The 13,657-nt window shown below is 42.8% G+C and overlaps 1 protein-coding gene across 5 annotated transcripts in view; it reads right to left on the bottom strand.

Moving 5' to 3' along the window:
* Positions 1-161: 161 nt before the first annotated feature.
* Positions 162-13,657, bottom strand: part of LOC101064954 (ankyrin-2-like) — a 65,852-nt gene continuing 52,356 nt past the window's right edge. For all 5 annotated transcript variants that reach the window (XM_029850627.1, XM_029850623.1, XM_029850624.1 and 2 more), the window contains 7 exons: positions 4,234-5,763; positions 3,741-3,830; positions 3,315-3,398; positions 2,995-3,159; positions 2,720-2,893; positions 2,519-2,610; positions 162-2,114 (listed from right to left, as the gene is read on the bottom strand). In XM_029850627.1, coding sequence (XP_029706487.1) covers positions 1,919-2,114; positions 2,519-2,610; positions 2,720-2,893; positions 2,995-3,159; positions 3,315-3,398; positions 3,741-3,830; positions 4,234-5,763 — 2,331 coding nt within the window. In that variant the 3' untranslated portion in view covers positions 162-1,918. The remainder of the gene's footprint in view (positions 2,115-2,518; positions 2,611-2,719; positions 2,894-2,994; positions 3,160-3,314; positions 3,399-3,740; positions 3,831-4,233; positions 5,764-13,657) is intronic.

The following is a 13,657-nucleotide window of genomic DNA, read 5'->3' as shown; positions in this document are numbered from 1 at the left end:
ATATTTGCTATAGTTTGTATCACTGTAGTACCTGTAGCGTCCAAACGGGGGCAGCACCGCTCACCATATGCTCTTGAGGTTGAGGTCGTCGAAAAGTTGACGCTTAATTTTGCAGTTTAAGGACTTATACTGTATAAGGTGGAAAAACAAGTGCACAAATATCACATTTGTATACTTTTATTCTCTATCAGCAATAGACACACTGCAGCCATTTTTTTCTTTTTGAATTTTGATACAGTAAGTCATGCCCTTAGATATTCATATATGCACTGTATATGTATATAACTGTCATCATCACCGAAAGAGGATGCAGATTTTTTTTCTCCAAATTAAAAGCATACCAGTCACAGTGAACTTCCACTAGTTTGCATTTTACATTTTCTAAATAATAAAATCAATGGTGAGCGCTAAATAAATACATTAAATGTAGATACACACAGTAGTGAAGCTCGTAACAGTAAATAATAGCACATTTAAGCTATCAGTCTGCCTCATGTGTGTCTGGTGTAGCAGTATCTTGTATTTGTCATTGCCAAAATGAGCCTGTTCTCATATGCTGTGAGGAGAAAAGCGTGGAGGTGTTTCCTCCTGACATTCAGGAGTGCATTTGCAGTTTGTGTGGAATACATTTTTTTCTTTGTCGACAAAAAAAGGTATTTCATACCATAGACACACACACACACACACACACACACACACACACACAAACACACACCTGGTCCTAAATGATTCAAAAACCCTCAAGATTAAAACAATAAATACAGCAAAAATACCATCACTTTAAAACTCTGAATGTTTCTTCCCAAAATCGATATAATCCACTTGGTAAATTCTGATACCTCTCAATGACATTCAAGGTTTTTTTTTATTCCTTCGAGTGAACTAAAAACACAGACACACACACACACGCACGCACGCACGCACACACACACACACACACACATACACACACACAAAAAACAAGAACCGTAAAACATAAAATACAGTTAATAACATGGGCGTAAACCTCCAGCTACTCGCAGCACAGCAGCAATGAAAAACATGCATGAAAACATTCAAACAGTATCTCACTCAAACATTAAACATTTTTACAGGGTGAGCAACAATTAAAGACAAAAACAATTACAACAGATGCTGTGTGAAAGTGAGAGAGAGACAGAGGTACAATCCCTACAACTACAAAGCAATCAAAGCAAGGATCATAATGACGGATGTTGATTAGTCATGCCTGCTTTACTTCATGTGGTTGATTATGGATTCCCAGCCTACTGATGACTAGATAATATACATCTTATATATCATTTTAAGACAGATTATACAGAGCTTACACAAAACACAGAGGCAGCAGCAGTTAGAGTGAGTGAGACAGTCTGTAAAACCTGAATCAAGATTACGGTAGTAGAGTGAAAGAAACTGTTTGTCTTTTTTTTTCCAAAGTACATCTGAGAAAAATGTGAGCAGCAAAACCACCCGTCAGCCTGAGCTCTTCCTCAGAGCATTTTGTGGGTAAAATGTTCTGTACCTTCAGGAGGTTTACAAGCATCTTCGACTGAATGGTGTTGCTGTGGTTCCTTGTTCCTGCTGTTCTACCACAGTATGAAGACAAACATATCAAAGAAAGCTGGTTACACAAAAAATGAATCAGGAAAACAGCAGAAAGCCTTCTTTGGTCACAAGTCAAACAACCCCAGGATGTGAAACGAAAAACCCAAGTCGGTCATTCAAGCCAGAGAAGTTTGTTGGGAACCTCAAACAAAAGTTAATCTGGAAGGGCTTAATTGGGAAGACTGTGGTAGAGGTGAGTGAGGTGCTGCGGTGAACGCAGGGATTGCATGTGGCTAATGCATAGGTTTAAGGGAAATTTTAGCCTGGACAAAGCCAGGGGTTTGGGGACAGTTACTTTGTTTTACACATTCTTCTACTCTTTCGCCTCCTCATCATTGCTCTCCTTCTCTTCTTGGCAGTAGTGGTGAAAGAACTGTTGGAGATGCTGCTGGAGATCACCTTTCGGCCTCTTTCTGGATTTGTCCGTGTGCTCGATAGAGGCCCGTTTGCGCTGCCCAGCTCCTTTCACCACTGCTCCTCTCAGGGTGCTGCCTTTATGCACGTGGGCCCTGCCGAAGTGGAGGAGACAGTTCAATGCACAGGAAACAAACACTGGTTCTACTAAAGTATAAAACATTAAAAAATTTCAAATACACAACTGTATAAAATGTTAGCATGTTAAAGAAATGAAAACATGTTTCCAAAGACTTGAACGTTTTGGTGTCGGAGGGTTCATCGCAAGAAGTTAAATAGAAAAATAATGCAAGTTAATAAAAGACAAACAAATATCAAAATTAAAACCCTATTAAAACCATTGACGTGCAAACTTGCCCATCAAAGTGTGGGACACATATTCGTGCTGAGCCACATTAGGAATTAGTGGCTTCTGCTAAACATTTGTCAACATTAGTGAAACATTTGTTAGGGTTGTAAATTGATGCTGCAGTCCCACCATCCGTCGTCTCTCACACACCTCCTGACCACAGTTCCAGCTTCTTTAACAGTTCCCATCCCTACCACACGAGGGCGCTCTATTCTACTACACCCACCTATGTGCACTAGTGCCTGGTGAATGGAAAAGAACACAATGCTGATGGAACGAGGAAACGGTGAAGACGTGATAGAGCTGGAAGGTGTGGACATAAAAAGACAAAGACTAGATTTTCTCTCAAACCTGTTTGAAGTTGTCACAATCTGAGGGAAGGTCAGAAGTCGACGACTGATCCCCCGGGTGTGTCAGCGTCCTTTTACCCTCCACCACTACGGACCTTTCAACACGACTGATCTTAAGCTCGTCCGCTGCCTCTTGTCTTGAAGAGGCAAAACCTTTGCTTTCAGTAAACGTCACCTAGATCAGAAGAACATATTTATTTTTGTTTTTTGAACTTAAGACAACTAACTGCACTAACACACACGTCATTTACTGACGACCACAGATATGAGCCGCACCTCTGTGTGTCCCCCCTCACTCTTGAGGACAGTCCTTTTCACCACTTTAGAGTGTCCATCCCCTTCTTGTGCAGTGACGGACACCTGGGCATCTCCTCCAAATGATACCTCTTCACTTTCCATGCCATCCGCAGAAACACACTTCCGAATAATTTTACGGGTAATCTGAAGAGATCACACGTGAAATTGTTGGATGAAAAGGTTTCATGCAGTCAACAAAACAATCATTTTTTTGTTTTTGCTCAATTGTATGTTTACTAAATAAAGTTAAAGTAGTAAAACTGGTGTGTACGTGAGAGATTCTGTAAGATTAACTGTACCTTCTTGACAACAATGTGTCCATTTTCATCCCTGTACTTTTCTTCTGTCACTGATTGTGTTGGAAGATCAGCCAAATCATCAGCCTACAAAGGAAAGAAGGCAGAAAAACGCCAGGAGAAGTAGAGTTAAAAATAAAACTCAAATCAACCTTAAAGGGCAGAAGGAGTTGCACAGTCGTTCATTGTTAGTCTTTTTTTCAGGATAGGTGAAACAAATTTGCATTCTCAGGAGAAATAAAAGTTAAAAACGCCACCAGGAGGTTCAGCCATGTGTGCACGATTCTCCAAGAGTTCAAGATTCTCTCATCATCCCCAAAAGAACCTTCAAATTGTTCCTTTATTCCACCCTTTTAGTCACGTAGTTATAATGTGAAAATAGTGCTGGATTAGAGTCGCACCCTCCACCAATCATGCTCCATTAGATACCTGGATGAAAACTCTCCTTCGCACTATCCTGCTGGTAAAAAAATCATCATCTGAACTTTCTGACAGTGATCCGAGCTCTGCGTTGATCTCCTGACCGGCCAAAAGAAAAAAAAAAATCAACGTTCAAATGAAAGAATCACACTATGACATTAATGTTGGCAGCATATCATGAGGCAAAGTAATATGATGCACTTTCCACTGCTGTAAAGCTATTTTGATGGTTATTTACAGTGGAAAGTACAAGATAGCACTCTGCAAATCGACATACATATAAGAAAGATCACACATGCGAAGACTGAAATGAACAATCCATTTGCTTCGAGCTTTTGTTAATAAATGTGAATTTCCAAGCTGATCTGAAAAGCAAAGTAGCATGCTGAGTCAGGTAGGGTAATAAGGAATTGCAGAATCCATCTAGAGGGTTAGCGGCCATTCCTTTTTTGGGAAAAGCTTGCAGATTTCACCTTTGCTCGATGTCAATTGCTCGTCTTACCCTTGTCCGATAATTGTCAGTGCTGCTGTGTGGTTGTGAAGCTTCGCACAAGGTGAATTCATCATCCGATGGTTCTGAAGGGTGCGGTATGTCTTCACTGCCCATGTGTCCATCATGAGGAGGCTCAAGGACAAAAGGAGCATCCTCATAATCTTCACTTTCAGAGGACAGCAGGACTTGGCCTGCTGGCTTTTCTGGCAATCCAAACGAGTAGAGACGATTACATGGATTTGGCTGATCGGGCTCAGGCTCTGAAAAATCAGACGCCACCTGTTTGCAGTCAAAGTAACCCTCCGGGTCTGAGTAGTCACACACTGGACTGCCTGTAGCTCTGTGCTCAACCTCTGTATATTCAGAGGTGCTTCTGGAAGAAGAGACTGTGTCCACTGGTCCAAGAGTGCTGCTGTGAGCTTCTTCTGAATTTGACAAAGTCATCTCTGGTTTTGTAGTAACTGATGGGCCAAAGTAGTCTGTGTCTATTGGAGGAGGACCCAAGAAGGGGCCTAACACCAATTCCTCAAAGCTAAAATGTCTTACAGAAGTAACTGTGTCTGGAGTGGCATCAGAAAGAGACTGAGACGAAATATCTTCACTCTGAATGGTGTCAACACTCGAGACTTCCTTGCAATGTGTGCTTTGATCCAGGGTATTCACTGGTGACACTTCTTCTGACACACGCTCTAAGTAATAACAGCACGCCTCTGTGTCCAATTCATTCATTTGAAAAATTTCATTTGTAGAATCTTCCTGGGGAAGATGTGCCAGATGTTGATCAGTGTTTGCGTCCCCTTCCGGATGTAGTGAGGAAAGCTGCTCGGTGTGGTGATCATCACATTGACTGGACCCCAAATTAAATTCTGAGTTCAGTGATGGTGACACTTCATAGAATCTATGTGGAGATTCAGGAACTTGAACAAACTCGGTTGGGGATCCAGGATCATCAATGGCCCTATCACAGATTTCCATTACCTCAGGTGCCACTCTGGCTTCTTCAGAGTCATCTTGACTGAACATCAATTCACACTGTGTCAATGGCTTTTCCTTATCTTCCCCCAGCGGTGCAGCAGATGCCATGTTCAGCATTGGGGTATCTTCAGCATCACTACATGTGTTAATCTGTTCATTTCTGGGACTTTCATCACTAAATTCTCTGTTGCGCAACACCTCTGGATTAAACACAAGCTGCATTTCACGACCTGACAACAGCACAGAAGACTGAGTGGACCCAGATTCTGGTGACATTGAAATGGACCCTGTGGAAGCAAAGTCTTGCTCAATATGATTGTCTTGACAGGATGAGACTGGGATCGCTGAGCTCACACCAGACAACCTTCCACATGTCTGTGGAGGTGAGCTGCTTCCCTCCCTCAATAAAACTTTGGATTTTGTTGTATTTGGGTCAAATACGCTTGTTAATTCTCTACTTTGTGTATCTGAGTGTTCCTCCGCTGAAAAACCCTGAGCTTCTGTGGAAGGAATAGTTTTTTGCGTTGTGGTTTGTGACTGATTTGTCTTGGAAGATGTTGATTCCTGCAAAAAATGATAGAATGAAGTGGAATATCTGTAAATCTGGTGATTGGTGATTACATGTGAAATAAAAACAAAGCAAAACAAAACGTGCATCTTTCACATTCCTGGTCGAATGTTTCAAATACGGAAATTCACTTGAAGCCCACTTGAACTGGTTTGTTGCTTTGTTATAAATGTGACCTTTAAAATAACACACATTTCTAACAGGCCATCTGAGGAGACAGAGTTCCTGCTGTAGCTTAAATAGATGGTATTTAATATCACAACCAAGATAAATTGCAAACATGACAGAAGGGCCAAGTGAACTTCACTGAAACTCTGGATTTGATCTATGAAGTCATGCATGACCATAATATAGCCATTTGCTTCCCTGTCAAAACAGGTGCCACAGTACCTCCCTCGTAAAATAAATCCTTATAATGAAATAACATCATTGGCTGTTAACAAAACCAGCAGGCTGGTTTAAAAGAACAGACCAGTCCAGTTACATTGAGATTTGTTTCTGTGATTTAGATAAACTCCTGGTTGCTTACAAACAGAAAGTAAATGATGTAGGCTGTAGGTGAGGGTGATAACATATACTATAAAGAATAGATAATATCATTTTTAATTAATTATTTTATCTATTAGGTCCAAAGCAAAACCAGTTTATGAGGATTATTTAAAAAATCGTTCCAACAAAGCTACTAGCTATAATTTTCTATTGTCCTAACATGCCAGGGTGTTTTCATGATTAGTACAAGCTTCATCTCCATTCACATTTCAGGAGCTGCCATGTTTATCATATTAAGAGCAACACAGCATTCACTGAGGAGCAAGCGCTTGTTGCTGTCTTACCGACACCAAGGACTGTAGCCCAAACTGGGCCATCGCAGTCATCTTTAACAGGTACAGCAGGTTCGCGTACAGATGGTCTTCATTTCATCGATCATCTCTTTGCTTGCTTTGTGTGTGTGCATGTGTGTTTGTATCTTCCAGCCAGACAGCATGGTGACATTTAATTTTAGTTTTAGCATAACATGTGACTCAACATTACTTAACTATAGCAACGCAAAAGCAGTAAAAGATTTTATAAGATCAACACTGGAACACTGGGACTGCAGGAACAAGTAAAACAGTAAAGTTTTTTTTTTTTTTTTTTTAGCATTTGCTAATTAACTTCGTTAAAACTATTCTGATCATTTGGGCACGGCATTTTGCCTCCTATAAATGAGTCAGCCCTGCCAATCATTCAATTCGGGTTCCACACAGCAAAAACCTTGACCGCAATCAGAGTCAATGCTGTCTTTGGTAATGGAAGTGACCAATCTGGAAGTTTCTGGCACAAGAAAAAGATAACACATCCTTCCCCCTCTGCTAGTGTCTGCTCTTATTCAATTGTTCTTATTGAGCCTCGATGTGCAATAGATAATTACACATCTGCAGTGGGGCTTTTAAAGTATCAGTTGATACAGTAGCGTGAGAAAGGAAATATGGGCAGCAAGAACTGTAGCAAGATCTAAACCAGGGCCAGCTGTAGGGAGGGCTGCAGCCATTTAGGGGGGTCAGTCTCTACACAACTAACACTGTCAAAACTAGCTGTCACATCACAGCAGGTGATGGCGTGTTTTTTTACTGACACACAGCAAAACAATCATATGGAAAAATATTGTAATGAAACACTGACCAAAATGGTTTTAACGAAGCTAAAGTTATTTCTATAGAAGGATCACATGCATCCCATTAGACCTGTTGGGCCTGTCTTCTGTTTAATTGTGTTGTCCAGATTATTGGTCTCTTCTGTTATGTCTTCAACTAAATTTCCAACTGATTCGGCAACCTGGGGATCAGACGGTTTTAATTCGGACAGCCAGTGGTCAACAAATGACCGCGCATCATCACACGGTATGTCGCTGTAAGATTCAGGAAAGTCAAACACAAGTGACTCGGGAGAATCTGGCCTGTCTTCATTGAAGACATCAAGAAGTGAACTTGTATCTCTTTTCAAAGAAACTGATCTGGAATCCATCGAATCAATGTAGTCGAAGAGCTGATTGTCAAACATGGGAATCTGAGAATCAGGAGTCAGGGCAGTGAACTCATCAAATGAGGCATGGGATTCTGGAGAGGGTGGCCTTTCTTCAGCAGATGAGCATGAAAATGTATAGTCACTTGGATCTAATCCATCAGGTGAGGGAAGATTGGACTCAGATACTGACAGACTTTCGAGACATTCACGATCTATTGCATGTTGAGACGGCCCAGTGGACAGAGTTTCAGCTGTTTCAAACCTTGAAATTCCAGAATCACTTTGTGATGTTGGTGAAAGATTACCAATAAAATCAGTGCCCAATGGCCCCATATTACTGACTCTGAAGTCATTGGGTGATAAACTATAAGAAATCATTGAAAAACTGGTAGGATCAAAGTATTTTTGCTGTTGTGTTTGCAAATATAGATGCTTGTACATTGGATCATACAAATGTGATATATGAGGTTGACAGAAAGATACCAGATTAGGTTTCACAGGTAGTTGCTGTGACTGAGGTATTGAAAATAAAAATGAATCTTTTTCATGGATATGAGTAGTGGTTTGGTCATCAAGCAATGTAAATCCAGTCTGTACAGAGACAGAATCTGGTGTATCTGCTCGGTTATTGTCAAATAATTCATCAAGACAAAAGCTGGAATACTCAACATCTGACAGGTCAAATTCTGATGAAGCTGACTGTGGGGAATCTGGTCTGGTGTGGTCAAAGAGGGCATCCAAATAAAGGTTATCAGCACAAAATGAAAAATCTTTACGACATAATAAATGAAAGGTTTGCAGTTGATCTACATTGTTTTCTAATCTAATGCCTCGTACAACATCTGCATATGTAAGAGGTCTCACTGCTGTTATAACTGGGGACTCTAAATCAGATGCACATGTTCGCTTGGCCTCAATATGTTCACAGAATGAATCTCGTGAATCTGGTCGGTTGTTGTCAGTTAGTTCTTCCAGACAAAATTCAGTATATTCAATGTCTGACAACGTTGACAGAGGTGACTCTGATCTACCTTCAGACAAGTGCAAGTAATAACTACAGTGTTGCTCATTGACAGGGTCCCGTGTTAGGACAGAGGAGAAATCGTGTTCCTCAACTGATGCAACCGAAGCTGGAGAGGATGGCCGAATGTCGTCCATCGCGTCTTGAAGCAAGATTGACTCAGAAGACACAGATTCTGGGGACAGTGTCCTACTACCAAACAACCTATCCAGTTCAAAGTCTGACAATACAGACTGAGGGGAATCTGGTCTGGCTTCTTCAAACAGGAATCCCAGACACACATCCATACCTTCCCAGTCAGAACATGATGATTCTGGAGTAAATGAACGTTCATGTGACAAATGTCCATCACAGTCAACATGGCCAGATCCAAATTGAGGAATGGGGGAATCAGGCGAGAGGACTCTAAGTTCATTTTGTGACACTACTGACTCCGGAGAGAGTGCACGTAAATCAGTGGCCCAAACATCTTCGGTGGATACTGCGATGTCCTCATCTGATGCTGGGGGCATATGTGTTGTGTTCAAAAAAACACCCTCCCAGTCAGAACATGCAGATTCTGGAGTAAATGAACGTTCATGTGACAAATGTCCATCACAGTCAACATGGCCAGATCCAAATTGAGGAATGGGGGAATCAGGTGAGAGGGCTCTAAGTTCATTTTGTGACACTACTGACTCCGGAGAGAGTGCACGTAAATCAGTGGCCAAAACATCTTCAGTGGCTACTGCGAGGTCCTCATCTGACGATGGCGTCACACGTGTGGTGTTCAAAAGTGAACCTGCAAGGTTTTCTGATCTAATGCCTCGTACAACATCTGCATATGTAAGAGGTCTCACTGCTGTTATAACTGGGGACTCTAAATCAGATGCACATGTTCGCTTGGCCTCAATATGTTCACAGAATGAATCTGGTGAATCTGGTCGGTTGTTGTCAGTTAGTTCTTCCAGACAAAATTCAGTATATTCAATGTCTGACAACGTTGACAGAGGTGACTCTGATCTACCTTCAGACAAGTGCAAGTAATAACTACAGCGTTGCTCATTGACAGGGTCCCGTGTTAGGACAGAGGAGAAATCGTGTTCCTCAACTGATGCAAGCGAAGCTGGAGAGGATGGCCGGATGGCGTCCATCGCGTCTTGAAGCAAGAATGACTCAGAAGACACAGATTCTGGGGACAGTGTCCTACTACCAAACAACCTATCCAGTTCAAAGTCTGACAGTACAGACTGAGGGGAATCTGGTCTGGCTTCTTCAAACAGGAATCCCAGACACACATCCATACCTTCCCAGTCAGAACATGCTGATTCTGGGGTAAATGAACGTTCATGTGACAAATGTCCATCACAGTCAACATGGCAAGATCCAAATTGAGGAATAGGGGAATCAGGCGAGAGGGCTCTATAGTCATTTTGTGACAATAATGACTCCGGAGACAGCGCACTGAACTGAATGGCCCAACCATCTTCGGTGGATACTGCGATGTCCTCATCTGATGCTGGGGGCATATGTGTTGTGTTCAAAAAAACACCCTCCCAGTCAGAACATGCGGATTCTGGAGTAAATGAACGTTCATGTGACAAATGTCCATCACAGTCAACATGGCCAGATCCAAATTGAGGAATGGGGGAATCAGGTGAGAGGGCTCTAAGTTCATTTTGTGACACTACTGACTCCGGAGAGAGTGCACGTAAATCAGTGGCCCAAACATCTTCAGTGGCTACTGCGAGGTCCTCATCTGACGATGGCGTCACATGTGTGGTGTTCAAAAGTGAACCTGCAAGGTTTTCTGATCTAATGCCTCGTACAACATCTGCATATGTAAGAGGTCTCACTGCTGTTATAACTGGGGACTCTAAATCAGATGCACATGTTCGCTTGGCCTCAATATGTTCACAGAATGAATCTGGTGAATCTGGTCGGTTGTTGTCAGTTAGTTCTTCCAGACAAAATTCAGTATATTCAATGTCTGACAACGTTGACAGAGGTGACTCTGATCTACCTTCAGACAAGTGCAAGTAATAACTACAGTGTTGCTCATTGACAGGGTCCCGTGTTAGGACAGAGGAGAAATCGTGTTCCTCAACTGATGCAAGCGAAGCTGGAGAGGATGGCCGGATGGCGTCCATCGCGTCTTGAAGCAAGAATGACTCAGAAGACACAGATTCTGGGGACAGTGTCCTACTACCAAACAACCTATCCAGTTCAAAGTCTGACAGTACAGACTGAGGGGAATCTGGTCTGGCTTCTTCAAACAGGAATCCCAGACACACATCCATACCTTCCCAGTCAGAACATGCTGATTCTGGGGTAAATGAACGTTCATGTGACAAATGTCCATCACAGTCAACATGGCTAGATCCAAATTGAGGAATAGGGGAATCAGGCGAGAGGGCTCTATAGTCATTTTGTGACAAAAATGACTCCGGAGACAGCGCACTGAACTGAATGGCCCAACCATCTTCGGTGGATACTGCGATGTCCTCATCTGATGCTGGGGGCATATGTGTTGTGTTCAAAAAAACACCCTCCCAGTCAGAACATGCGGATTCTGGAGTAAATGAACGTTCATGTGACAAATGTCCATCACAGTCAACATGGCCAGATCCAAATTGAGGAATGGGGGAATCAGGTGAGAGGGCTCTAAGTTCATTTTGTGACACTACTGACTCCGGAGAGAGTGCACGTAAATCAGTGGCCCAAACATCTTCAGTGGCTACTGCGAGGTCCTCATCTGATGATGGCGTCACATGTGTGGTGTTCAAAAGTGAACCTGCAAGGTTTTCTGATCTAATGCCTCGTACAACATCTGCATATGTAAGAGGTCTCACTGCTGTTATAACTGGGGACTCTAAATCAGATGCACATGTTCGCTTGGCCTCAATATGTTCACAGAATGAATCTGGTGAATCTGGTCGGTTGTTGTCAGTTAGTTCTTCCAGACAAAATTCAGTATATTCAATGTCTGACAACGTTGACAGAGGTGACTCTGATCTACCTTCAGACAAGTGCAAGTAATAACTACAGCGTTGCTCATTGACAGGGTCCCGTGTTAGGACAGAGGAGAAATCGTGTTCCTCAACTGATGCAAGCGAAGCTGGAGAGGATGGCCGAATGTCGTCCATCGGGTCTTGAAGCAAGAATGACTCAGAAGACACAGATTCTGGGGACAGTGTCCTACTACCAAACAACCTATCCAGTTCAAAGTCTGACAGTACAGACTGAGGGGAATCTGGTCTGGCTTCTTCAAACAGGAATCCCAGACACACATCCATACCTTCCCAGTCAGAACATGCTGATTCTGGGGTAAATGAACGTTCATGTGACAAATGTCCATCACAGTCAACATGGCAAGATCCAAATTGAGGAATAGGGGAATCAGGCGAGAGGGCTCTATAGTCATTTTGTGACAATAATGACTCCGGAGACAGCGCACTGAACTGAATGGCCCAACCATCTTCGGTGGATACTGCGATGTCCTCATCTGATGCTGGGGGCATATGTGTTGTGTTCAAAAAAAACACCCTCCCAGTCAGAACATGCGGATTCTGGAGTAAATGAACGTTCATGTGACAAATGTCCATCACAGTCAACATGGCCAGATCCAAATTGAGGAATGGGGGAATCAGGTGAGAGGGCTCTAAGTTCATTTTGTGACACTACTGACTCCGGAGAGAGTGCACGTAAATCAGTGGCCCAAACATCTTCAGTGGCTACTGCGAGGTCCTCATCTGATGATGGCGTCACATGTGTGGTGTTCAAAAGTGAACCTGCAAGGTTTTCTGATCTAATGCCTCGTACAACATCTGCATATGTAAGAGGTCTCACTGCTGTTATAACTGGGGACTCTAAATCAGATGCACATGTTCGCTTGGCCTCAATATGTTCACAGAATGAATCTGGTGAATCTGGTCGGTTGTTGTCAGTTAGTTCTTCCAGACAAAATTCAGTATATTCAATGTCTGACAACGTTGACAGAGGTGACTCTGATCTACCTTCAGACAAGTGCAAGTAATAACTACAGTGTTGCTCATTGACAGGGTCCCGTGTTAGGACAGAGGAGAAATCGTGTTCCTCAACTGATGCAAGCGAAGCTGGAGAGGATGGCCGGATGGCGTCCATCGCGTCTTGAAGCAAGAATGACTCAGAAGACACAGATTCTGGGGACAGTGTCCTACTACCAAACAACCTATCCAGTTCAAAGTCTGACAGTACAGACTGAGGGGAATCTGGTCTGGCTTCTTCAAACAGGAATCCCAGACACACATCCATACCTTCCCAGTCAGAACATGCTGATTCTGGGGTAAATGAACGTTCATGTGACAAATGTCCATCACAGTCAACATGGCTAGATCCAAATTGAGGAATAGGGGAATCAGGCGAGAGGGCTCTATAGTCATTTTGTGACAAAAATGACTCCGGAGACAGCGCACTGAACTGAATGGCCCAACCATCTTCGGTGGATACTGCGATGTCCTCATCTGATGCTGGGGGCATATGTGTTGTGTTCAAAAAAACACCCTCCCAGTCAGAACATGCGGATTCTGGAGTAAATGAACGTTCATGTGACAAATGTCCATCACAGTCAACATGGCCAGATCCAAATTGAGGAATGGGGGAATCAGGTGAGAGGGCTCTAAGTTCATTTTGTGACACTACTGACTCCGGAGAGAGTGCACGTAAATCAGTGGCCCAAACATCTTCAGTGGCTACTGCGAGGTCCTCATCTGATGATGGCGTCACATGTGTGGTGTTCAAAAGTGAACCTGCAAGGTTTTCTGATCTAATGCCTCGTACAACATCTGCATATGTAAGAGGTCTCACTGCTGTTATAACTGGGGACTCTAAATCAGATGCACATGTTC

The sequence above is a fragment of the Takifugu rubripes genome, chromosome 17 (assembly GCF_901000725.2).
Source record: "Takifugu rubripes chromosome 17, fTakRub1.2, whole genome shotgun sequence".
Taxonomy (NCBI): Eukaryota; Metazoa; Chordata; class Actinopteri; order Tetraodontiformes; family Tetraodontidae; genus Takifugu; species Takifugu rubripes.
The sequence above is the reverse complement of the archived record's forward strand: the minus strand, read 5'-3'. Positions and strand labels throughout refer to the sequence as shown.